This window comes from Panthera onca, chromosome A1 (genome assembly GCF_046562875.1).
Source record: "Panthera onca isolate mPanOnc1 chromosome A1, mPanOnc1 haplotype 2, whole genome shotgun sequence".
NCBI lineage: Eukaryota > Metazoa > Chordata > Mammalia > Carnivora > Felidae > Panthera > Panthera onca.
The window spans coordinates 28,768,303-28,796,172 of record NC_138339.1 but is presented as its reverse complement, the minus strand read 5'-3'; the positions used below and the strand labels follow the sequence as shown (position 1 = coordinate 28,796,172).

The window sequence follows — 27,870 nt, the reverse complement described above, 5'->3', positions numbered from 1 at the left end:
CCTTCCTTCTGCCAGATGCCTGAGGTTAGGGAGGGTGAGGACATATTAGCCAGTGGAGCAAACACCCGGGGAGGAGGAGCAGAAGGGCAAGAAGTCACAGACAGAAAGAGACGACAGGCAGGATCCACCTCTCACCTCTTCCCAAGCTGCCTGCCAGCGCATCTCCTTGGCTGCCAGTGCAGTGCGTGTCCCCAGGGCGCACAGGTTACTGTGTGGGGCGCGGGGTGCAGGCTCTGGGCACAGGACCGGGCTCCGCAGCTGGTACAGGAGTGAGCATGGCGGGGCAGCGGGTGCTGCTGCTAGCTGGCTTCCTTCTGCCCGGGTTCCTGCTCTCTGAGGCCGCCAAGATCCTAACCCTGTCTTTGGTGGGTGAGTGCGTGGCTGGAGAATCAGACACAGGCTCGTCCCAGACTCTACCTGCGTGAAGGCTCAGGCACATAGCCCTGGGCCAAAGGGTCACTCTGTGGGGTTTTCCAGGCAGCGCTTGGGTCCCAGGCTGCAGGAGGGAGAGGCGGGAGGGGGTTGTTGGGGCATGAGGAGCCCCTGCCTCATGTAGGGGTGAAGAAGATACTTCTGGAGAAAGTAGAATACCCTTTCCTCTCTCTTCCTATTCAGACTAGCTCTCCAAGGCACAGGGATGGGGCGAGAGGTTTGAGATCCCTCCCTGTGCTCGAGACGCAGGGCAGCGTCTTCCCCAGGGTGGTTTGGACATTCAGAGGCTCACCCTAAGCTTCTCAGGGGTGTGCAGCAATTGTCGACAGAGACGGGGTCGGGGCGGGGGGGAGCATTTGCAGGCTCTTGGAGGCCCAGGGAAGAGCTCACGGGGACAGCAGCACGGATTTTCTGAGGCTGCATGGGAGCCAATTGGAGAAGGGAAGGCATTTCAATAACAGTTAGGAGGGTGTTTTCATCCAGAGAAAATCTAGAGAACTGGCCAGGGTTGGGGAGTGGACCCTGGGCGTTCAGGTCTCTCCAGTGCCCACTCCTTTTCACCCGTGGGGCTGGAAGTGTTTGAAGGACTTGAGGGACTGTTAATTTTGCATTTTGTGGCCTCAGTTTTATCTCCTTTACTTTTGCACCAAAGGGACTAGCAGATGAAAAGGAAAATCATACCAGGATGAAGGGTCATCCTAGGATGGAGCTTCCCCAACATTGTATTTCAACTCACAGGGGGCTCTTTTAGGTCACTTGACTGTATAGGTCACTGGGAATTGGGGGATCTTAGAGCTGGAAGGACGCTGAATCATCTCATTTAGCCCCCACAGTGTTTTCTTGAACAAGAAACTTAAGGGTCGGGCACCTTTGCCAGAGCACGCTGGACCTCCTTAAAGGCACACAGCAGGAATTTACTCCGCTCTCTCAGCCCAGGAGCAGCCTTTTCACAGCTTCCAATCTCATGCACTTTTAGTGGGTAGTTTTAAAAATCACTCTTTAAGAAACCCTGTAACTGCATTTGAATTCCTTTTTTATTCATTTAGTTTTCTTTCTGATTGTTAGTAGCAGTGACACAAAAGCACTCCCTCGCTTCTTGTTAGTACATGTCCTCTGGACTCTGTGAGGTGGGGAGGAAGATGTGGTTTGGAGGCACTGAAGCCCTGCCTCTGTTCCAGAATGCACTGTGCTCACCAAGACCTTTAGGAATGGCTGCCTGTGCAGGTGCAGGAAGCCTTCTCTCCAGAATCCATTTCCTGCATGGGTTAAAGGTAGAGTCAGAGCAGGGAGTCTGAGGGGGTAGGGTTCATGTTTTATGTAATTTGTGTTACCTCAGGGCAACACAAGTATAGCTATTAAAAACTAGAGTATAAGAAACTAGATGCACACTATTGCTGTAGTTCTTTTTTAAACTTTTTTATTACTGTGGTTTCACATCCATGTGAGCTGACCCAATCATCATGGGACCTTCATCTTCCAAACAACCCCCAGTTCCCAGCTTGGGCAAATTCTATTCCTTCCCGTGTGGTCTGGCTTTGACTATTGCTGAGACTCATAGATTCCATAAAAATGGCCCCTGGTAGCATATGGTTTTAGATACAACTTGATGTGATAGAAACTGTACCTCCCCAGGGGGTCATACTCTGTTTCCTTGGGATCCCAGGATATTTCTAGGATGGGTGGTGTCTCAGTCTCTCATGCATACAGGATCCTGCAGTTCCACTGGAAGGGTCCACAATTATTCTGAATGCCTTAATTTGATATTCAGCAAAATGCAGACCCCAACTGAGAAACCTCCTGCCAAATATATTTGAATCTGAAGAATTTTGGCTCTAAGTGGTGTCTCTCTCTCCTTTGCTCCAGTGGCTCTTTCCTGGACTGATGTTAAGTTCCCATGTTTTGGCCCTCACATTAGCCTAAACTTCCAGAGAGAAGGATTCCAGAAATGCTCTGATTAATTTTCCGCTAGGAGTCCTTCACACTCATATATAGCACTGTGCCAAACTTTGCATCAGTACAGTTATTTCTGTAGGGCACCAAGTGTCCATAAGGCCTGGCTAGAATCAGCATGTGCTTAGAATCAGGAACTCCTTAAAGCCTAAGCACAGAGAGGCTCATCACACTGATGTTTGGTCACTTTTGTGACCAGAGTCACACAAAAGAATCAGAGGGAGGTTTGCCAAGGTCAAGGGTTTGGGCAAGTAGGCTCAGGGTGAGTGGCTGTGCCTTACCCAGATGGAGATGGGCAGCGTGACTGATGAAGCTGATCTTCCTCTACTCACCGTCATCTTTCTGTTCTCTATCTCTCATGTCTTGGCTCTATCACCCCATCAACTTCAGGCACTCTATTCTCATGATTACAAAGATGCAGTTGTGAATTGTTCCTAGGTGGGAGCCATCATCTGCTGCTGGACCGGGTGTCTCAGATTCTTCAAGATCATGGTCATAATGTCACCATGCTTCACCAGAGAGGGAATTCATTCATATCAGGTATCTTTTCCCACTAATCCTTGATTCCTTCTGCTCTATGCAAAGTGTAGAGTGAAGCAACAATGCCTTTTGCATAAATGGGCTCAAAAAAGTGTTTTTAAAATCTAATTGGACCCAAACAATGAAAAGTGTGTGTGTGTGTGTGTGTGTGTGTGTGTGTGTGTGTGCGCGCGCGCGCGCGTGCATTTAAGTAAGGTGTTGTAAAACTTGCTGGCTATGTCTACCAGCACTCCACACTCTGTAGTCTCATATTTTCCTCCCTTACCTTCATCCCAACCAACAGTCCACATATTATTACAGGTTATTTTGGTAAATGGCACTTCATAACATAGCTTGAAAATATGTGAACAGAAGTGTTCATCCATATATAAGATTTCTAATAGGAAAGGATCATTCTTTTTTTTTTTTTTATATCAGAGATTACTTTTCTTCCTATGATAACTGAAATTTAAGAAAGGTCTCTCAGGAAGCCCCTTATTTAGGCAGGTGAGATCAGATCCCATAATTGAGATGATTTTGTTTTCTTGAAAAATCAATGACTGCCCATGAGTTTGTGGATAATGATGTTGGATGTTCTTAACTGAATCATCGAATCCAATGAATGTTAGTCAAAATGAGCAAGGAAATCTTATCAACTCTTCTCTGTTGACAGACAAGACATCAGCAACCCAGAGAACTGAAATGAATTGCCCAAGGTCATATGGCAGGCTAATAATAGTGTTGGGTGGCTTTAGGACTTTAAGCTCTGGATTGCTCTATCTGTAGTTTTCTCAGGCTTTGATTTAAAAAAGATTCAATTTTAATCAGCATCTTTGAGGAATAAAATTCTGAGAAATTATAAAATTTTGAAGGTGATCAGCCTTTGTTGTTGTTTAGATTTTATTAAAAACAAATTTTTTTTTTACTGTGAAAATTTCTTCTAAGATATTTATTGTGGTAAAATATACACAGCATAAAATTGATCACTAAACATTTTGTTTTGGACAGTTTAGTGACTTTAAGTACATTCACATTGTTGTGCAACCATCACTCTAGAACATTTTCATCATCACAAACAGGAACTCTGTACTGATTATATAGTAACTGCCAAATACCCTTTGCCTGAAGCCCTTGGTAACCACTACTGTGCCTTACTTCTCGAAAAATTTGCCTATTCTAGGTATTTCATTTAAATAGAAATATACAGTATATGTTTTTTTGTGTCTGGCTCATTTCACTTTGTATCATGTCTTTAAGACTCATCATGTTGTTGTATGGATCACAATCTCTTTCCTTTTTAAGGCTGAATAATGTTGCATTGTAAGTACATACCACATTTTGTTAATCCAGTCATCATCTGTCAATGGACATTTGCACTGTTTCCCCCTTTTGGATATTGTGAATAATGCTATTGTGAAAGCTGCTGTAGAAATATGTCTTTGAGTGCCTACTTAAGGTCATTTAAATCACTTTCTAGATTAGGTTCTTCATTCTTCAGTGAATATTATTTATATACATATCTCTTTGTATCTGCCTTGATGACAGACATGAATAAAGAGCTGTAGTTTGTTGATGATAATTTGTCAGTGTAGTTAATCTTGATTTTGAAAATTGCAATTAAATTTAATTAAAATTTAAATGAAGTTATGTTAAATTAGAATTTCAGATTGATTAATAAATAATTTCAGCAGGGGCACCTGGATGGCTCAGTCGGTTATGCATCTGATTTTGGCTCATGTCATGATCTTCTGGTTTGTGAGTTTGAGTCCTGCATTGGGCTTGCTGCTGTTAGCACAGACCCTGCTTCGGGTTGTGTCTCCCTATGGTTCTGCCCGTCCCCCACTGGTTCTCTCTCTCTCTCAAATAAAATAAAACTTAATTAGCAAGCGTCTAGGGGAGCCTGGATGGCTCATTTGGTTGAGTGCCCAACTTCGGCTCAAGTCATGATCTCGCCGTCTGTGAGTCCGAGCCCCGAGTCAGGCTCTGTGCTGACAGCTCAAAGCCTGGAGACTGCTTCGGATTCTGTGTCTCCCTCTCTCTCTGCCCCTCCCCAACTCATACTCTGTATCTCTCTCTGTTAAAAATAAGTAAACATTAAAAAAATTTTTTTAAATAAAAAAAAAAAAAGAAAGAGTCTAGAGTAGAGTTTCTTTCAATATGCCCCAATCACGAGCATTTCTGAGGCTTTGAAACAGCATATTCATTCTTTACTTCAGGAATAGAGCTCTACTAAACATCTGCAAATAGGGAAAACACATGATTGGGGTGTTATTTCTGACCTGCTTCCCGTTTCAGTGTAATGTAACATTTGTGTTTTTTTGAGGGGGGGTTTATTTGGAGGGCTTCTTTTGAAAGTAAACATTTACTTAAGAAATGCTATGTGACTAGCACTGGGATAGATATTTTCACATTTACACCATCATTTAAACTGAAGCCTGATCTTTGATCCAAAGTAAATGTTTAACAGAGTGTTTGGAAAGCAAATGTGGGGATAAACTTTTGGAGGAAAAGTTCTTAGAATTTTTTCAAATTGAATCATCCAGAGGTGCTTTTTGGCCTGTGTGTAGACTTGTCTGTCTTCCCGACCTTAGGAAATAACACACCCAGTGTTATTTGTGCATGTGATGTATTGGTGGAGGGCTGCGTGGAATGCTTCTTGTTTTGTGACCTTCAGGTCACAATAACTGCCTTTGCTTTAGGAATTTATTTTCTTTTTTTCTTTTTTTAATTTAAAGTTTAGTCAGTTAATATACAGTGAAATATTGGTTTCAGAAGTAGAATTCAGTGATTTATCACTTATATACAACACCCAGTGCTCATCACAAATTCCCTCTTTAGTATACCCATCACCCATCTCCCACCCACCTCCCTCCATCAACCCTAGTTGATTCTCTGTCGTTAAAAGTCTCTCCTGTGGTTTGTTTCCCTTTCTTCTCTTCCCCCCACCTCCCGTATGTTAATCTGTATTCGTACTTAAATTCCACATATGAGTGAAATCGTATGGTATTTGTCTTTCTCTGATTGACTTATTTTGCTTACCATAATACATTCTAGCTGCATCTATGATGTTGCAAATGGTATGATTTCATTCTTTTTGATGGCTGAATAATATTCTTATATATATATATATATATATATATATATATATATATATATATATATACATATATACACACACACACACACACACACACACACACACACACACACACACACATTTGGGCTCTCTCCATAGTTTGGCTATTGTTGATAATGCTGCTATCAACATCAGGGTGCATGTATGCCTTTGAATCAGTATTTTTGTATCCTTTAGGTAAATGTCTAACAGTGCAATTGCTGGATCATAGGGTAGTTCTGTTTTTCATTCTTTGAGGAACCTCCATGCTGTTCTTCAGAGTGGCTGCACCAGTTTGCATTCCTACCGGCCGTGCAAGAGAGTTCCCTTTTCTCTGCATCCTCCCCAACAGCTGTTGTTTGCTGTGTTGTTAGTTTTAGGTCTTCTGACAGTTGTGAGGTGGTATCTCATTGTGGTTTTGATGCGTATTTCTTTCCCTGATGATGAATGATGTTGAGCATCTTTTCATGTGTCTGTTAGCTATCTGGATGTCTTCTTTGGAAAAGTGTCTATTTATGTCTTCTGCCCATTTATTAACTGGGTTGTTTGGGTTTGGGGTTTTGAGTTTGGTATGTTCCTTAAAGATTTTATATTCTAACCCCTTATCATATATGTTGTTTGCAAATATCTTCTCCCATTCTGTAGGCTGCCTTTTAGTTTTGTTGATTGTTTCCTTTGCTGGGCAGAAACTTTTATCATGAAGTCCCAATAGTTCATTTTTGCATTCATTTCCCTTACCTAACCATAAATCATTTGTTGAAGAGACTTTTTTTTCCATTGTATTCTTTCTTGTTTTGTCAAAGATGAGTTGACTACATAGTTGTACAATTGTGTCTGTTTTTGTGCCAGTACCATACCGTCTTGATGACTACCGCTTTGTAATATAGCTTGAAATGCAGAATCATGATGTCTCCAGTTTTGTTTTTTCCTTTTCAGGATTGCTTTGCCTATTTGGGGTCTTGTATAGTTCCATACAAAGTTTAGGATTGTTTGATCTAGCTCTGTGAAGAATGCTGGTGGTAGTTTGATAGGGATTGCAATCAATGTGTAGATTGCTTTGGGTAGCGTAGACATTTTAGCAATATTTGTGCTTCCAATCCATGAGGATGGAATGCTTTTACATTTTGTTGTGTCCTTTGCAATATCTTTTATAAGTCTTTATAGTTTTTAGAGTACAGATCTTTTACCTCTTTAGTTAGATTTATTCCCAGGTATCTTATTGTTTTTGGTGCAATTTTTAATGGGTTTGATTCCCTGATTTCTCTTTCTGCTGCTTCATTATTGGTGTATACAAATGCAACAGATTTCTGCAGGTTGATTTAATATCCTGCAACTTTGCTGAATTCATGCATTAGTTTTAGCAATTTTTTGGTAGAGTCTTTCAGGTTTTCTACATAGCGTATCATGTCATCTGCAAATAGTGAAAGTTTGACTTCTTCCTTGCTCTATTTGTATGCCCTTTATTTCTTTTTGTTGTCTGACTGCTGAGGCTAAGACTTCTAGTACTATGTTAAATAGTAATGGTGAAAGGGGGCATCCTTGCCTTGTTCCTGACTATAAGGGAAAGGCTTTCATTTTCTCCCCAATGAGGATGATATTAGCTGTGGATCTTTCATATATGGCCTGTATGTTGAGGTATGTTCCATCTATCCCTACTTTGTTGAGGGTTTTTTATCAAGAATGAATGTTGTATTTTGTCAAATGCTTTTTCTGCATCTATTGAGAGGATCATATTGTGTATATTGCACCACGTCTGCAGTCCAAGAATAAATCCCAGTTAATCATGGTGAATAACTCTTTTAATGCACTGTTGAATTTGATTTGCAAGTATCTTGTTGAGAATTTTTGAATCCAGTTTCATCAGGGATTTTGGCCTATAATTCTCCTTCTTAGTAGAGTCTTTGGTTTTGGGATCAAGGTAATGCTGACTTCATAGAATGAGTTTGAAACCTTTCCTTCCATTATAATTTTTGGAACAATGTAAGGGGAATAGACATTGGCTCTTCCTTAAATGTCTGGTAGAATCCCCCTGGGAAGCCATGTGGCCCAGGACTCTTGTTTGTTGGAAGATTTTTGATTACTAATTCAATTCCTTTGCTTGTTATGGGCCTATTAAAATTTTCTATTTCTTTCTGTTTCAATTTCTGTAGTTTGTGCATTTCTAGGAATTGTCCATTTCTTCCAGATTGCCCAATTTGTTGGCATATAATTTTTATAGTATTCTCTTATAATTGTTTTATTATTGTTGTGTTGGTTGTGATCTCTCCTCTTTCATTCATGAATTTTATCTACTTGGATCATTTCTCTTTTCTTTTTGATAGGTCAGGCTACGGGTTTATCAATTTTGTTTATTCTTTCAAAGAATGAGCTCTTAGTTTCTATAATCCATTCTACTGTGGTTTTTTTGTTTGTTTGTTTTTGTTTGTCTCTATATCATTTAGTTCTGTTCTAATTTTTATTACGTCCCTTCTTCTGCTGGCTTTAGGCTTTATTTGCTGTTCCTTGTCTAGCTCCTTTAGGTGTAAGGTTAGGTTGTGTATTTGGGACCTTTCTTGCTTCTTGAGAGAGGCCTGAATTACAATATACTTTCCTCTTAGGACTGCCTTTGCTGCATCCCAAAGGGTTCGAACTGTCGTGTGTTCATTTTAATTTGCTTCCATGTATTTTTTAATTTCTTCTTTGGAACACCTGGGTGGCTCAGTTGGTTAAGTGTCTGACTTCAGCTCAGGTCATGATCTTGCAGTTCATGGGTTCGAGCCCTGCATCAGGCTCTGTGCTGATAACTCAGAGCCTGGAACCTGATTTGAATTTTGTGTCTGCCTCTCTGTGTCTGCCCCACCCTCCCCATATTCTGTCTCTCTGAACAATAAATAAACATTAAAAAAAGAAAAAAATAATTTCTTCTTTAATTTCCTGGTTAACCCATTCAGTTTTAGTAGGATGTTCTTTACCTTCCATGTATTTGGGGGCTTTCCAAATTGTTTCTTGTGGTTGACTTTAAGTTTCATAGCATTATGATCTGAAAATATGCATGGTATGCTCTTGATTTTTTGTACCTATTGAGGGCTGATTTGTGACCTAGTATATGATCTATTTTGGAGACTATTCCACGTGTACTCGAGAAGAATGTGTATTGTGCTGGTTTAGGATGAAATGTTCTGACTGTATCTGTTAATATATCTAAGAATTGTCCAGATATAAGTACTTCCAGTCCAGTGTTTCATTCAAAGTCATTGTTTCCTCGTTGATTTTCTGATTTGAAGGTCTGTTCATTGTTGTAAGTGTGGTGTTAAAGTGCCCTACTATTACTGTATTATTATCAATAAGTTTCTTTATGTTTGTTATTAATGTATTGATTTATATATTTGGGTGCTTCCAGTTGGTGGTATAAATATTTACAATTATTAGATCTTCTTGAATGGCTAGACCCCTTAATTATGATACAATATCCTACATCATCTTTTGTTACAGTCTTTGTTTTAAAATAAAATTTGTCTGACACAAGTATGGCTACTCTGGCTTTCTTTTGACATCCGTTATCATAATAGATTGTCCTCTACCCCTTCATTTTCATCTGCAGGTGTCTTTAGCTCTAAAATGAGTCTGTCTTAGGCGCAGATAGATGGATCTTATTTTTTTATCCATTCTGATACCTTATGTCATTTTATTGGAGTACTTAGTCCTTTTACACTCAAAGTAATTATTGAAAGATATGAATTTAGTGCCATTATTTACCGGTAGAGTTGGTGTTTCTGGCAATGTTATCTGGTCCTTTGTAGTCTTTATTGCTTTGGCCTTTTTTTTTTTCTCCACTCAAAAGAGTCCCCCTTAAAGTTTCTTGCAGGCCTGGGTTAGTTGGTCATGAACTCCTTTAGTTTTTGTTTGCCTGGGAAATTCTTTATTTCTCCTTCTTTTCTTAATGACAACTGTTATGGATAATGAATTTTTTGGCTGCACATTTTTCCCATTCAGCACAGTGAATATTTCCTGTCCCTCCCTTCTGGCCTCCCTTTCAGTGGACAGGTCTGCTGCTAACCTTATGTGTCTATCCTTTTTGGTTAAGGACCTTTTGTCCCTAGTTGCTTTCAGAATTCTCTCTTTATCTTTGTATTTTGCAAGTTTCACTAGGATATGTCATGGTGTTGACCTGTTTTTGTTTATTTTGCGGGGAGTCTGTGTGCCTCTTGGACTTGAATACCTGTTTCCTTCCCCAGATTAGGGAAGTTCTCAGCTAAAATTTGTTCAAATAAACCTTCTCGCCCTCTTTCCTTCTCTTCTGGGAGTACTGTGGTATGGATATTATTTCATTATACAGAATCACTAAGATTCCTTAGTCTCCCCTTGCGATCTAATGGTTTTCCTTCCCTCTTTGTTTCAGCTTCATTATGTTCCATAGTTTTATATTCTGTCACCTATTCTTTCCTCCATGTCTTCAATCCTCATCGTGACTGCATCCACTAGATTTTGCATCTCACTTATAGTATTTTTAAATTTCAGCCTGGCTAGTTTTTAAGTCTTTTATCTCTGAAGCAAGGGTTATTCTAGTGTCGTCTATGCTTTCTTCAAGCCCAACTTGTAATCTTATGACTGCTGTTCTCAATTCTTGATCAGATATATTGCTTATATCTGTTTTGAGCAAGTCCCAGGCTGTGATTTCTTCTTGACCTTTCTTTTGGGGAGGATTCCTCTGTGTTGTCATTTTGGCTAAGTTTCTGTGTTCTGCATGTTTTCAAAGCTTGTTATGTTTACTGCACCTGAGAATAATGCTCTATTCAAAAGGGGTCATAGGGGCACCTGGGTGGCTTAGTCGGTTGAGTGTCCGACTTTGGCTCAGGTCATGATCTTACCATTCGTGAGTTCGAGCCCTGAGTCATGATCTGTGCTGACAGCTCGGAGCCTGGAGCCTGCTTCGGATTCTGTGTGTCTCCCTCTCTGCCTCTTCCCCGCTCATGCTCTGTCTCTCTCTGTCTCTCAAAGATGGATAAATGTTAAAAAAAAAACTTCAAAAAAGGGGGTTATACACTGTCCAGTGTCTGGCACTTCAGGAAGTATCTCTGGTGTACACTGTGCACTCTGCTATTGAAATTTGGCTGCTCCTTCCCACTGGCCGGTCCTCCGCAGAGGTCCTCCTTGCTTGCAGTGGTGACTGTTTGGACCTTTTACTTGGTGTGCTTTGATTAGTTTGTTAATATGAACCTGGAAAAATAGAAGGAAAAAAGCCTGATTCCAAAAAAAGAGAAAAGGAAAAGGAGTGAAAAAAACCAAATGATCAAAAAACTATAAGCCTGATTCTAAAGAAAAAGAAAGAAAGAAAGGAAAAAAAAAGTCTGATCCAAAAAGAAAAACAAACAAACAACAAACAACAACAAAACAACAAAAAACAGAGAGAAAAAAGGAAATGAAAAAAAAAAGAAAACTAACAAACTAAGAAGAAACTGCAAGCCTGACTCCAAAACAAAGAAGGAAGAAAAAAAAAAGTGAAAAAAGAAAAAAAAAATTAAGCCTGGTCCTAGTATCACCAGAACTGCAGGTGTCATTTTGAAGCACTTGATTTTCAGTACACTTGGTGCATGTGAGGTGCTGCCTTTGCTGGTCTTCTGGTGGAGAGGCCCATTGTGTTGGTTCAGAGTCAGTTTGCCCCAGTAAATAAGCTTGTGCCTCATGCGGGGGTTGGGAGGGGAATGGGAAGGAGGAATTTGTTGTAAGGGAGTCTTGCCTCCCCTAGGGTCTGACCTCAATACAGCTGTGTTTGAAGGACAAGGAGAGCCCAGGATCTCCTTATGTCTATGCCATCTTCACTCCTCCTGTATTGTAACATTTGAACCGTTTATTAACTCCTTCTTTGGACATATTTCCCCATCTTGTTAGTTTATTTACTACTTTAATAAAGAAATGAAATTACAAGCACTAAAAAGCAAAGATCTTCAATATTCGCATGTGCTGCTGCTCCAACCAATATCTGGCATTATAATTGGGTTACCAATACAGGCTGGAAAAATATTAAGAAGTATGATAGAATAAGTCCAGATTGTCTTGAACATACTATTGGTAGAACATACTATTGGTAGAACATACAGCAGCAAGTATGTCTTGAACATACTATTGGTAGAAATGTGGATGTTAGAACCCTTTGGCAATCTATACAAACAACAAATCATTAAGTCTTGCACCTGAATATAATGTAATGTTATATGTCAATTGTATCTTATTAACGAAGGTAAAAACTCTGCTAATGAGGGTGAAGAAGGAAGAGAGGAGCATGGTAGAGAAAATCTACATTGTCTTAGACAACATGTAAATCACCATAAACACACTTCTGGTAAAAATATAAATGTTAAGGATGTCTTGCTTCTTATAATAAAATGTGAAAGGAAAGAGATAAATTGAAGGAAGAACTATTAAGCATAAAGGAATGAGGACTTCATGATTTTGGAAACTCTCACCCTATCCAGATTGCAAAAGATTCTAAAATTAGGGGATTGAATGTGAGGAAAGAGAAAGTGTGGCCGGATAATCTCTTCCTATTTTCTCTAAATAGGTCATAATATTTAGTCTAACAAAGCTCTTTAAATATTAGGTGTATGATTCAGTGGGTCTCTTCAGCCACATTGACTGACACCAATAGTGGAGATGGAATTATTTTTAAAGATCTGTGGAGGACCTCCTGTTCAGAGGAGTGAATTCCATGACATAATCAGAAGATCCAGAAGGTACTTGAGAATTTTATACCGGGATAAACACTGACAGTTTGGATTGAAAAGGACAGAGAAAGAGTGACTTGAAAGAAGCCCACTGAATTTCCCCAAATTAAGAAACATGCCCATAAACTATTCAGCTGAAAACTTGTGCTACCTTTCATGACGAACAAATGAAAACTCTTGAGTTTGAGGCAGTGAACCCAGAGGGTAGAACTTCTAGTTTACAGGGCTGAATTCTAATTCACAGCAGATTATTTACAGTTTTAAAACTTAACATTGTCTTCCCAGTTAGATATCAACATTTCTTAGGTCCAGAGATTCATATTTTCCTGTCATTTTCTTCTATTTTGAATGATAATGTCTACAACTGGCATCTTAATATTCCTTGGGAGCAGATAAACTTGTTTCCTAATTTCATAGGTCCACAGATAGAGAAACTTTGCTTTTGGATGGATCATATCCAGACTGTCCCACCCACACTTGACTGAATTATTTGGATAATATAAGTTGAGACATTTGAGCTAATGATATTTAGATGAGATTTTGAACTATGAATTGATGATGTGAAGGATTGAGACTTGTTGGACTGTTGGGTGTGGTGAATGTAATTTTTATGTGATATTTACATGGGGGTTTGATGTCCAGAGAGCAGAACATGGTGGTAGAAGATGATGCCCCCACCCAAAGATATGCTCTACTCTTTTGAACCAGTGAATATGCTACCTTACATGGCAAGGAGACTTTGCAGATATGATTGATATAAGGATTTTGAGATGGGGAGATTATCTTGGATTATCCATTTGGGCTCTATATTATTATACGAGTCCTTCTAAAAAAAGAGGAGATGATGAGAGAGTAAGAGTAGGAAATGTGATGATAGAAGGGAAAGGCAGGTAATGGATGTCATTGCCAGCTGAAAGGAGGCCATGAATCAAGGAATGAAGACAACCACTAAAAGATGGAAAAGACCAGAAAATGGATTGTCCTTTCGAGCCTCCCAAAGGAATTCCTGGCCTTCCCACACCATACTTTTGTCCTAGGGAGACCCATTTTGTACTTCTGATCTCCAGAACTATAAGATAATACATTTGTTTTGTTTTAAGCAACTAGGTTTATAGTAATTTATTACAGCAGCAAGTAGAGATTAATACTGCTATCCAAGTGGTCTAGCCAACTCCAGGAAGAATGGGAAGAGGTTGCCAAAGCCTTTATAATGAAGGCAAATATGGGGGTCACTAATGGCAGTGCCTGTTGTATTGCAATTTGGACAGATTCTAGATCTTTATGATATTGGCCTTACTCAAAATGGGCTGATTTTCAAAAACAAGCATAAATAGATTTAAGGAAAATGTATAAATCAGAAATCTATTGTCTCCAGATTGCACAAAGGCTTAAGAGATGTTGGACTTGTTGAGATATTGTGCTGTTGTGAGTCATCGCTTTTTGTTTCATAGTGTCATCGATCAGGAGGCCTTAGCTTATCAAATAATTCCCAGGAAATCTTATCAAATAATTCCCAGGAATTTAACTGAGATCCTAGGCCTTGAGACTTATATGAGGTAATGGCTCATCCCTTTATGTGAATTCCTTTGAGAATGTTTCTCAATCCTGATGAGTATGTCAAATGAATCTATTCAGGGCAGGATATTGTCAATATAATGTCCTACCTGTGCTCCTGGGGAAAGTTGGATGTGGTTAAGATCTTGCCAATAAAGATTGTGGCCAGGGGCGCCTGGGTGGCTCTGTCGGTTAAGCGCTGACTTTGGCTGAAGTCATGATTTCGCAGTTCCTGAGTTCAAGCCCAACGTCTGGCTCTATGCTGACAGTTCAGAGCCTAGAGCCTGCTTCAGATTCTGGGTCTCCCTCTCTCGCTGCTCCTTCCACACTCCTTCTCTGTCTGTGTGTCTCAAAAATAAATACGTTAAAAAATTAAATTAAAAAATAAATTTAAAAAAAGATTGTGGCCAATGGTAGGACCATTGAAATACCCTATGGACAACTAGTTAAAGGTCTACTGTGTCCCTTCCAAGGTGAAGGCAAACTGACATTGAGAACCTGTTGACATAGATACTGAACAGAACATATTAGCCAAAAGTATGATTGCAAAATACAGTGAAACCTTGTATTGCAAGTAATTGTTCTGTAAGCATGCCACAAGAAAAGCAAACATTTCTAATAAAATTTGACTTGATAAATGAGCAGTGTCTTGCAATATGAGTATTACGTGATGCAGAACATCACGTGATCACAACTGAGACAATGGTTCTTGACATTTGCTTTGATATACAAGTGCTTTGGATTACAAACATGTTTCCAGAACAAATTATGCTCGCAAACCAAAGTGTTACTTATTTGCCAGTACATACTTGGATAGCAGTAATTTCACTAAGATTGGGCTTGTTAGTTTTAGTGTGTAGGACTATGCACTAATGTATCCCTGGTTTACACACAGTTTGTTTGAATGTTATGACTGATGAAAGCTCACATACATAAGAGAGTATGAAATTTTTATTTCTCAAATAGTAAGGCATGTTTTTTTGGAAGAGTAGGGCCGGCTCCTAAGCAAATCTGAAATATGGCTTTCTAGAGGCTGGAAGGGATGACTAGTTTGAGTTTTTATTGTGAGTAGAGAGTTGGGATGTGTTGAGGGTTCCCCCTCATTGGCCTTCCTTGCATGGTTTGAAACTCCCACTAGGGTCAAGAGAGGGAACATGCTGACTCTCTTACTAGTTTGCCCAGGTGAAGAAGCATAAAAGAGGGCATGGGAGATAGGGCTTGAAAACTGTCAGCAGGGGCGCCTGGGTGGCGCAGTCGGTTAAGCGTCCGACTTCAGCCAGGTCACGATCTCGCGGTCCGTGAGTTCGAGCCCCGCGTCAGGCTCTGGGCTGATGGCTCGGAGCCTGGAGCCTGTTTCAGATTCTGTGTCTCCCTCTCTCTCTGCCCCTCCCCCGTTCATGCTCTGTCTCTCTCTGTCCCAAAAATAAATTAAAAAAAAAAAAAAAAAAAAAAAAGAAAACTGTCAGCAGTCAAACATCAAAAGTGGACTCAGACTTTTTATTACACATGGGTATATGGGAGAAACCATGTTGGTAAGTAGAGGTACAGCGGTCTAGTATTTTATAGAAGCTTTTTAGTACTTTTTACTGAATCAAAAAACTATTTGGATTTATCACTCTAAATAATGAAAATGAGTTTTTCTAAAACAGAAGGAGCAGAGGCTCTGGAATCAAACAGACCTGTACTGAAATACAAAGACTGTACTTCCTATGTGTGCAACCTTGACAAATTGTCTTAACTTCAATTCACTTTGTTTTCTGACCTGTAAAATAGGACAAATAGGTATGCCTTATGGAGGCTTTAAATGGAAGCTTCTATAACTTTAAATTGAAAAGCACTCCTCAATCAGTGTAAGATTCTCCATAGATGTTAATCATTTTATAAGATTAAATGAATGAGAATGCAACCAAACCATACAAAAATATATCAAAAGGCAAACATTCTATAAATATAGAATTATTTAAGCAAACACATGATGATATTATCATGCTAATGTTAATCCATGGTTTGTGGCATATTTCACATTTTTAACCCATGGGTGTTTTCTAGATTTTAAAGAGAAGGAGATATCATACCAAGTTATCCCTTGGCTTCCACCTGAAGACTATAACAAAAGATTGAAGAATAATTTTGATTTTTTTATCGAAGAAGCTTTGGGTGGCAGGTAATTGTTATGTCTTTGAACCAAAGAGTCACTATTTTAGCAATACAAATGAATGGATGGATGCCTGGATGCTTGGCCTGTAGACGTAAGACAGGGATGGACGGATGGGTGGATGGATGAAGGAATAGACGATGAGTGGATGGTTAGGGAAACAAGTATTTACACCAATTCATCCAGTGCAGTCACTCGAGATTCTTCTTTGCTCTGTACTGTGCCTCTTCCATGAATGGATTTCTGTAGCAAGTAGAGGTTGATCTTTCTGGGACTTCCTTTCAACACCTCTCTTACAATCGTTGTTTATAACCTCCCCACCACAAAAGCACAGGTACCTCAGCCTCTCACTGTTGTTAGGGAAATGAGAGCCACTTACTTTTCCTCCTTTTCTTCACACATATTCTAGTATTGGAGGGAAGAATTATGAACACTGGTTTTGTAGTAGTTGAACATCTGGCTATGTAAAGTCCATTTATTTATTTATTTATTTATTTTTATTTTGGGCCATGTAAGGTCCTTTTAAAAATGCAGTGAACCTCGTGCAAAATAAGACATGAGTCCTTTGTTTCATCTGAATGGAAAGGAGCACATAACTGCTTAATCTTAGACATTAATGTGGAAAGACAAACATCCATTCCTAACTAATTATAGTGGCCTTGCCTTCTTTCTATCTGAAAATTCTACTTACTAGTGTAGGTCTTGCTTACATTTGACTTTTCTCATAAAGTTTTTTTTCCTCCCTCAATTGGGAGACCACAGTCCTTCCTGTCTAGAACTGATCTAATCTATTCATTTGACACTTAATCTATATTATCTTGTGCTGTTAGTTATAGTAAGTATAGGCTTTGTCTCTTTTCCATTCATTTAATATTTTTGTAAACAGGCATGGGTAACCATGGATTCTTAAACATTTTTTTCTATTTATTAGCTTAATTTTAAGCATGCTTAATGAGCTATATATGGAAATTTTTACAGCACTATTGTAAGTATCTACAATATCTGGTTATCATTCCTTTGCTATGTGAAATCTTCAAAAAATGCATAGCAGAGGAGGATTTTAGCCAGTCACTTCCATTGTGTAACTTGAAGTTAATTCTAAATGTCAGGAAGAGTTCTGTATATTGCTAAAAAGTTCCCTACCTCTGGACCTTCTCCATGTGGGATGCACTGGTACAGTACGCTTAAAGGGATGCCAGGGTGTTGATTCTCTTGGTCCTGCATGTAGCCAGCAGGATGTCTTGAGCTCTTGCACCTGTTAACTCTGATACCTTAAAGTACAGATGGACATCATTATCTATTTCCCTGTAGATTATTCAAGCAGGAAGTAAACAATCATATTCTATATAGGCAGTTATCGGAAAGCATTTTAAGGAGATTAGCTCCTGGAATATTCCCATGGGAAAAGTATTAATTACATGTTTGTACTCGTTGTCATTATCTTCTCTGGACACCTCAACCTACACTGAAGTAGACAAGCCAATAATATGTTTATTATTAATCAGGCTTTCCTTTTCTTTTCTTGCATTGCTTAAATTTTAGGCATAGAAATGTGGAATTCCCATTTTTGCTGTGTTTTGGGTTCTATATGATAAAATGATCCCTTGTGTGAGGTGATCTCTCACATTCAGATTATACAATGATTTTTAAAAATAGCCTATATGGTCAATATTTATGGAACTGTGTCATCAAGTGACTTCCACTGTTTGAGTAATCATCAGGTAAAAGAAAGTTTATGAGAATATTACAGAGTTTATCAAATAGAAAGAGATATGTGAAATTTGCATGGTCAGAGAAAGTTCCTAGACCAGAAGGTCCACCAATGGCAATTAGTTTTCAGATAACACAATTCAGTTGTGCCAAATGGATTTCAAGATATTGAAAGAGAACATGAGTGGGGGAAAGGCAGAGTGAGAGGGGGACAGAGGATCTGAAGCAAGCTCTGCAATGACAGCAGCAAGCCTGATGTGGGGCTGAAAATCAAGCACCCTGAGATCATGAATTGAGCCAGAGTCTGAGGCTCAACTACTGACCCACCCAGGCATCTCTATGTGTTTTTTAAATAAACTGGAACAGAGAGTGCTTGAGATTTAGATGAGGGAGAGAAGAGGAGGGGAGGAAGGGAACCCTCTCAAGAGCAGAACATCTGCTCAGAGTGCCTGAGATGATGGTACTAATGGGCAGTGGTGGAATAGGTGGGCTGCTGCTAGGTGTGGTCTTGCTTATCTGGGATATTTTCTTTGTAGCCCAAGGTTCTTTTATGTATTGTGGAATTAACACATTCAATGAATGTTTACTGTTTTTCTCTTTCTTATAGATACACATTTGGAAAATTCTTAAAATTTATGGAACAAGTAGGGCTTCAGTGCAGCCATTTTCTAAGGAGAAGTGATATCATGGATTCCTTAAAGAATGAGAACTTTGACCTAGTGATAGTTGAAAATTTTGACTACTGTCCTTTCCTGGTTGCTGAAAAGCTTGGAAAACCATTTGTGTCCATTCTCTCTTCCTCGTTTGGTGCTATAGATTTTGGACTACCAAACCCTCTGTCTTATGTGCCAGTATTGGATTCTTTGCTAACGGACCACATGGACTTCTGGGGCCGAGTGAAGAATTTTCTGATGTTCTTTGATTTCACCATGAAGCAAAGGCAAATCCAGTCTGCATATGACAATACCATCAAGGAACATTTCCCGGAAGGCTCTAGGCCAGTTTTGTCTCATCTTCTGAAGAAAGCAGAGCTGTGGTTTGTTAACTCTGACTTTGCCCTTGAATTTGCTAGGCCCCTGCTTCCCAACACTGTGTATGTTGGAGGTTTAATGGCCAGACCTGTAACACCAGTACCACAAGTAAGTGAAACTGTAGCTCTCCATGTGGGCTTCATGCAGAGGTCTTCAGCACAGAGTTGGTGACTGCCCTGCCAGTGGAATCCTGGGAAGGAAGTAGGGTGAGGCAAGTAAGGCGCCTAGGACATGCTTTTTAAGGGAGTACTCATTTTTAGCACCATGCAACGATAGTGTTAGGACTTGCACAACCCTGAGATTGAGGGCCTCCTTAAATGGTACACTGAGTGTCCTCTTTAGTCCTGGCCTTGGTAGGCTAAGCTCTTTATTTTAGTTTAATTTTACTATGTCTACATACAGCATGGGGCTTGAACTCAGCACTCTGAGGTCAAGAAGAGCATGCTCTTCCAAATGAGCCAGCCAGGCACCCTGGCATAAGCCTTTTAAGAAGTTGATATTTTCATGTGCGTTTTGCATGATCCTATGTATAGTAGCTACGTGGCAAGAATCCATTAAATGGGAGAATTGTTGAAAGAGATGCGTTATTCTCAATGAAATGCACAACACTATGAGTGTGTAACCAAGGTAGGACTGGGTGGTAAGAACTGCAGACATCATCTCCAGCATCCTCAGCCCATCTTCTGATTTGATTGATCTGGGGTTAGGCCTGGGCGTTGTAAATTGTGAAAACTGCTAGGTTGGTTTGAATCCATAAACTCAGACTACTGCAATAGAAGGGTTTTTTTTAATGCTTATTTATAAGAGAGAGAGAGAGAGAGAGAGAGTGAGAGAGAGAGAGAAAATGATCATGAGCAGGGTAGGGGGTGAGAGAGATGGAGACCAAGAATCCCAAGCAGGGTCTACACTGTGAGCACAAACCCCAAAGCGGGGCTCGAACTCAAGAACCATGAGATCATGACCTGAGCCAAAATCAAGAGTCAGACGCTTAAGCAACTGCACCACCCGGATGCTCTTCTGCCATAGAAGTTTTTATTTATTCTTTTTTTTTTTTTTACTTATTTATTTTTCTGCAATAGAAGTTATTAAGTGGAAGGGAGCTGAGTTGGCTTCCTTTTGCCTATCAGCACTGTGTTGCCATTTTATGCAATTTATCTTATATAATAATATCTTGCCACCTGGAAGGAAGTATGATGATCTCCATTTTTATAACAGAGAAGACAGAAACTTAGGTGGTGTGTAAGTGACTTTCCCACTACCATTCACTGCAGAGCTGGGGAAAGCCCTGATGTGACCTGGGTCTTCCAGGTACCCAAGTGTCTATGCTTCCTCTACTGACCTTGTACTCAGTGAGCAGGGAGAGTTGGGGAATGATCCATGGACTAGATGGGCTTTGAGTTGGTGGTAGGGTTTTTTAGGGATGGAGCTAGGGAGGAAGGTGTTCCAGCTGGAGAGAACAAGTAGCTCAAAGTGTTAAAGTAAAAGTAAGATAGGCATGACTCTGGGTTCCCTTGGTGACTCTAGCTAGACTGGATCAGAATTCTCAGTTGTGTAAATATAGCCAGGCCAGAATGCAGGAGACTTTACTTGATAGGAGGGTGGGTCTTGATTATAGGGTAGGGGGAGGGAGTTGTTAAGCAAGAGCATAATGGGAGTAAGGGTTATAGTGTCTGTGAGATAGCAGAAGCTTTTTTCAAAAATGTTTCTCTATATTTTCCAGTTTTTAGATAATGGACTTACGTGGCTTTTGTAATTAAAAAGAATGACAAAGCTGTTGTCAAAGTGGTCCTTTGAATGGTAAACCAGGCAACGTTATGCTAGATGGAATCAATCCAGGAATGAGGATCTAGAAGCTGAGGAAAGGGGGCTGCAGAAGTCCAGAGTCAGAGTCTGAAGAAACACTTGAAACAAGAGTTGACAAAACTGTGTTAAGCCCAGATTACATCATTAAGTCACAGCCTTCCTTAAGAATTGCCTGAGGACTTTAAAAAGCAAGCTGCCCAGTTCAGGTTTAGGTCTGGGCATTACCACTTTTTAAGTGTCTTCTTATGTAGATATAATTTGTAGTCATGTGGGTGAGCCACTGAGGTAAGAGATTAATTACAAAGATCCGTTAATAAGAATATCACAAAGTATCAGAGCAAAGCACTCTACATGGTGCATTGAGCCAGTGATCAGGAGCCTTCCTCCATTTCTTCCACTTCTTCTTATGCTACAGGCCTTCTCCCAGTTTCTGCAATCTAGCCTCAGACGTTGCAGCTCCCTCTGCTAGACGCTGACACCCCACTAGTGTTTGTTCTTACACTACCATTTTCCGGTGGCCTTAGGAAATTCTCAAGTGACCATGTCTCCTTTCACCTATGATGAGCAGTGGGTCTAGGATGGCCCTGACACAAAATCAAGCTTTTAAAGAAGAAAGATATTCCGACACAATGGGGATGAGCATCATGCAGAGGGTGCTGAGCTGCCCCAGGGGCTATGAGCTCTAGGAATGGCAGGAAGGTGTGTTCAGTAAATGAATGGCTTTCATTTCATGGCTGTCTAGGTTTTCATGAACAACATTTTTCACGTCCTTTTCTTTTCTGAACTCTCTCCAGGAATTTGAGAATTTCATTGCTAAGTTTGGAGACTCTGGTTTTGTCCTTGTGGCCCTGGGCTCCATGGTGAGCACTTTTCAATCCCAGGAACTTCTCAGGGAGATGAACAGTGCCTTTGCTCATCTCTCTCAAGGAGTCATATGGAAGTATAAGCCATCTCACTGGCCCAAAGACGTCAAATTGGCAGCAAATGTGAAAATCGTGGACTGGCTTCCTCAGAATGACCTCCTGGGTAAGAACTGCCCAAGTCTGCTTCACCTGTCTCATTTACATATTTTTAGAGCATATCGGGCTCTGACCTCTAGTTGGGTAATCCCACTTGCTCTAGAAGGAGCTGCTGATACCTAAAGGTGAGTCTCCAAGAAGCAGGAATGGAATGGCCAGCTGGAGTTTTTGGGGAATCAGGCCCTACTCCCAATGAGATCAGGTGCCCAAATAGCCATCTCTCCTTCATTCTTTCTATCCCAGGTGAGACATTGGTAGACATCAAGGTCACCTTGTCCTACTGCATTAGGTTTTACACAGGGTCACCCAAACACAATCCAAAAGAACCTACGGATTCTAGAGAACACATACCAGAGGGATGTTGCCCTTGTATTTAGTGGCTTCATGAGTACCTGTTCTTCCACGTGCACTTACATATATCATATACCACCCTCCCCCACATCTTTCTTAGCTATTGAAGTGTGAGCAATTCATACCTTCATAACATTAATACCAATACTGTCTTTAGGATGTGCCAAAATACCTGAGTGCCAAGATGAACAAGAAGTGCCAAGAAGTACCACAGCTGGTTATTTGGTCCATTTTGTCTCTGGTACCAGAGAGTTCCCTCACCTCCCCCCACCCCCACCTCCAGTAGTTTTTCTCTGTGCCCTGTGGTCTTTCTTTCAGACCCCTTACTTCCATAACCACTGACTGGATCAGAGGCTCATGACCAAGATAATGACTCAAAATACCCTGGAAAATTGAAGGAATAGATTCCCAGCTCAACTTCTCAAATATAATTATTTAAGCCTGGAGCAAGGCACATGATCCTCTTTTCAAAGAAGAGATAAGGAAATTCTGATGTACATTCAAGTTGGGTGACATAAACTGAGATAAACTTTTATTTTCAATAGTAATCTTATTTAGCTCTAAATAAGGTGGGCTAGAAATGCTAGAGATGGAAATACTCAAGTGTAGAATCTAGTCTCTGGTTTCAAGGGGCTACTCATGTGTTTGAAGAGACAATGCATACAGTGTCAATTTTACAATTGCCAAATAGATTATGATGTCAACGAATGTGTCAGGAATTCAGAGAAGAGGGAAATAAGTTGACAGGTGAGAAAAGAGCACTCAAGATCAAGAGAGAGACAGAGACAGAGTCACAATGAAAAAAACAGATGAGAGAAGCAAAGGGAGGCATTGAGCTGATAGAAAGATGTATGTATGTATGTATGTATGTATGTATGTATGGATGTATGTATGGATGGATGTATGGATGGATGTATGGATGGATGTATGGATGGACGGACAGAAGGGGATATATGTCTTGCTTAGCATTATTGTCTAGAGAGTTTCCTGGGTTCTGAGTCTTAGGTGGGTTCTGTCCAGGGCAAAGAATTTCTGTACAAGGGCAAGGCTTGTATGTTAGTACATGCACTTGGATACATCGTAAGCAAAATATCTTCAAATGGCTCCAACAGACCTTGAAATTCTCTTGGTATATTCTTCTGCCCTTCTTGCCTGCCCTGGTTTTCTCAAGCTTTTCATTCTGAAAATATTCATTCTGAAATATTGTGCTCTCTTTCTTATTTGAAACAGCTCACCCACGCATCCGTCTTTTTGTCACCCATGGTGGAATGAATAGCATCATGGAGGCCATCCAACATGGCGTGCCCATGGTGGGGATTCCCCTCTTTGGAGACCAGACAGAAAACCTGGTCCGAGTAGAAGCCAAAAAGTTTGGTGTCTCTATCCCATTAAAGCAGATAAAGGAAGAGACCTTGGCTGTGAAGATGAAACAAGTCATAGAAGACAAGAGGTATGGAACTCTCTGGGCTTGTGGTCACTTAGGCTGAATGAAGACATGAAACACAAAGAGCACCGTGTGGCTCTTTTTGCAATAAAAGCTGAAACTTCCAAGACATGGAATAATATGTATGTGATGCTAACAGCTGACCTGTTTTCTCTGGAAGCAAGAGTAGAAAATTTAGGTTAGATGTTGAGAATAATTTGCACCTTAGGGTTTAAAGGACCCTGTCCTACTTACACAGGACCTCTGAGAGGTCTTATGTTTATGGACTGCTTATAGTAGAATTCCAAGTGAGGCAGGAGGTTGACTTTGTGTCCACCAGTATACTACACCGTTTCCTGTCTCAGGCCCTTTGTCAGTGCTGCCTCCTAAAACATCCTTCCTTCTCCTCTCCTGTCTTGAAGGACTGACTTCTTCATGGCAGTCAGGCTCATCTCCAATGTCCTCTCCTCAGAGAGGTGGTCTTTGTCTGACAGTCCTAAATGCACTCCTCTCTCACCCTCTTCAGTCATAATTCATTTTTCCTTAACAGTTCTCAGGATCAGTAACTACCCCATTTCTTTCTGTTTCAATTTATTTTGTGTCCCCCACACTAGAAAGTAAAGAGGAAGCTCCTCTGTAGGGCCAAGTGTGTCTCTTGTTTTCCCCTGTGCTCCCAGGGCTTAGCACAGGGCCTGCCACAAAGTAAGTTGGGATGAATTTCTGTTAAGTGAGTCAGCAAATAGGCCCATGATGTCTTAGGTAAAATTCCCATCCAGCACAATGGTCCCATGACCAATTTTATTCTTTCTTCCTTATAACCAAGAAGGCCTGAATGACTTAGTGTTTCAAGGACACAAAGTGACTCAACCCTTAGGACTTATCATACTACCTTGCACAAAGGAGGCCCACAGGAGTACTTGTTAGATGACTGAAGAATCACTGAAGCTTGTGATTCTTAACACTAGAAAACTTATTAAGTTCCAGGGGTCAGATAACCTCAGACATTTCATTATATTGGGTATTTCATATGTAGCAAATGATCACGCAGAAGAATGAATTTGTAAATTTCATTGGCTATTCAAAGACCTAGACTCGAAATGGCCATAATCTGCTGACCCTGATATGGAGTCATTAGGGCTGGGATGGTCCCTACACATTGTGTTTCAGGGCTGGGTATATAAAATGTGTGGCCCAAGTAAAATGGAAAGGTGGGCACCCTTGTTATAAAGATTAAGAATTTCAAGATGGTGACAGCATAGAATAAAGCAAGTGTAGGACCCATCTAAATGTGGGGTCCTGTCCAAATGTGGAGGCTGCAGCCCATGAAGCCAGTGCTGGCCAATATGATGCTCTGAAGAGGCAGAAAAGTTCAGGCCTCGTCCTGGGCTCCAGTCCATAGAGTCACATATGTCACCTAGCCCAGACAGCAGCACAAAATAGCTGCTTATTATACATATATATTGTATGTATAATATATATATGTCACATGTATATATTATATATATTGTATGCATAATATATATGTCACGTATATATTATACATATATTGCATGTATAAAATATATGTTACATGTATATATTATACATATATTGTATGTATAATATATATGTTACATGTATATATTATACATATATGTTGAATCCTCTATGTTAGTACATGCACCTTGGATGCATCCCAAGCAGAGTATCTTTATAATGGCTCCAACAGACTTTCAAATTCCTTTGATATTTCCTTCTGCCCTTACTACTTGCCCAAGTATTCTGAAACTTTTCATTCTGAAAATTTTAATTCTGAATATTCTGCTCTCTTTCTTATTTGAAATAGCTTACCCACACATCCATGATATGTGTGTGTGTATTTTACATATATATATGTATATATATATATACACACACACACATACACACATATATACATATATATGTACATGTATATGTATGTGTGTGTGTGTGTATATATATATATATATATATATATATATATATATATATGATAACATCACATCTATAGTTTGTGATAAGCCTCCTTGTGTGGAGACTAGTTCTGATAGACTTAGTCATTTTTTTTTCTTTTTTTTTATAGTTTAGCACATTTAGCATAGAGCATGATCTTTGCATGGAGGCACCAGTTTGAACTTTTCAGTGGAACCAGCTAGACTGTGGCAAGGCCAGGCCAGGCCAACAACTTTTCCTTGAAACTGAGTCTTCTGTGTGTGGAGGGAAGAGTGTGTGTGATACAAGGTCTCTAAGACTTCTGAGACCACCTGAGTAACACCCCACCTCTGTGTCTGCCAACAGGTATAAGTCAGCAGCGGTGGCCGCCAGCATCATCAGGCGCTCCCACCCCCTGACCCCTGCCCAGAGGCTGGTGGGCTGGATCAATCACATCCTCCAGACAGGGGGTGCAGCCCACCTCAAGGCCCATGCCCTGCAGCAGCCGTGGCATGAGCAGTACCTGCTGGACATCTTCTTGCTCCTGCTGGTGGTCACCCTGGGCACCCTGTGGCTCTGCGGGAAGCTGCTGGGCATGGTGGCCAGGTGGCTGTGTGGGGCCAGGAAGCTGAAGAAGGCCTGATGGGGGTGCAGCCTTGATGGGTGTTTGGGGAGCCACTGGTTCTAGAAGGCTTTCCCCAGCACAGGGCAGCCCTGGTGTCTTCCCCATATTGGCACCTGAGGGTGGCACACAAATTGCTCTTCACTGTTTGCTGCCTCTGTTTAAAAGTTCTTGTGAAACACTCTTGGGCATCTTTTTTTAAAAAAAAAATTGTGGTAATATGTACAGCACATAAAATTGACCATTTTAGCCATTAAGTATAGAGTTTAGTGGCATTAGGCATTCTTGTTGTGGTGTAAACATTACTATCATCCAGTTCCAGAACGTTTCATCTTCCTTAACTCAGACCGCACTGATGAAATAATAACTGCCATACCACCCACATCCCAACCCCTGAAGCTCTTGGCAACCTCTGTTCTACTTTCTGTGTCTGTGAATTTGATCTTGGCTTCTTGACTTGCCTCTCGTCAATCAAGTCCTCACTCAGACCCACACCTTCAGCAGACAGCCGCGCCTTCCACTGCACTCTGCACTCCCTGTTTCCAGACACAGCACCCTGCTTACTTCCTCCTGTTGTTCCCTGGAAAGGAGGTATGTGCAAAACTACCTTCAAAGAGCGAAGAAGCCATGAAACTGAAGAAAAAGCCCAACAAGCCCAGCTTGATGACAAATGGTTTATTAAGGGGACATATGGACAGAAGCTTGTCCATCTCGTGGGATACCACAAGATGAGTCGATGTCCACAACCCCACCCCCTAACAGACCTGCTTTTATGGCCCTAAAGGCTGGGGAGTACTTGCTGGGGGGCTACCCAGGAGGAATCATATCCAGAGCAGATCCAGGAAGCTTTGCCTGGAGGGTTTACTCACAGGTGTAGTTAAACAAAAGAGAAGAATGGGGGGGGTGGGGGAAGGGCTGTATTTAAGAGGCTTTAGGTCACAAAGCAGTCATCATGGTGGAATTTCTCAAGATGGCTTTAGTCTGGTTCATATACTCACTCTCTCAGAAACTTCTGAGTCCCTTTCCTTCTTTCTGTTCTTTCATTTTTCATGATGACATAAGATCTTGGCCAGTTCTTCCATTTTGGGTTTTCCTCTTGCATCTTCTTCTCACCTCACCTCCAAGCTCAGGAAGCCTGGCCTCTGTTCTGCAGTTAGGCAGGGGTGACTCTCCCAGGACTCCACCTGTGGTCTCTGTCCTGAGTCAGTCCTGGGAGTGCACCTCCTTTGCTGGTCAGACCTGGAGGCTGTCTTTGGCCACAGCTGATGCTATGGTTTTCACTTCCCACAATTTCCTTCTCAAGTTTCCCACTCTTAAAAATGTAGTCACAGAGGAGTGCCTGGGTGGGTCAGTTGGTTAAGCGTCCAACTTCAGCTCAGGTCACGATCATGTGGTTCATAAATTCGAGCCCCTCGTTGGGCTCTGTGCTGACAGCTCAGAGCCTGGAACCTGCTTCAGATTCTGTTTCTCCCTCTCTCCCTGCCCCTTCCCCACTCACAGTCTGTCTCTATCTCTGTCTCAAAAATAAATAAACATTAAAAAAATGTAAAAAA

The 27,870-nt window shown here is 40.7% G+C and overlaps 1 protein-coding gene across 2 annotated transcripts; it reads left to right on the top strand.

Annotated features, from left to right (window-relative positions):
* Positions 1-27,870, top strand: LOC132677420 (UDP-glucuronosyltransferase 3A1-like). Of its 2 annotated transcripts, none has more exons than XM_078444880.1 (7): positions 1-181; positions 2,821-2,922; positions 16,321-16,435; positions 18,744-19,275; positions 21,765-21,996; positions 23,571-23,790; positions 26,062-27,870. In XM_078444880.1, exons 1-7 carry the CDS (start codon positions 16-18, stop codon positions 26,336-26,338), a joined length of 1,644 nt encoding a protein of 547 aa, XP_078301006.1. In that variant the 5' UTR covers positions 1-15; the 3' UTR covers positions 26,339-27,870. The 2 variants fall into 2 exon arrangements, with proteins under 2 accessions (XP_078301006.1, XP_078301014.1); XM_078444888.1 differs by having other exon boundaries at positions 71-369.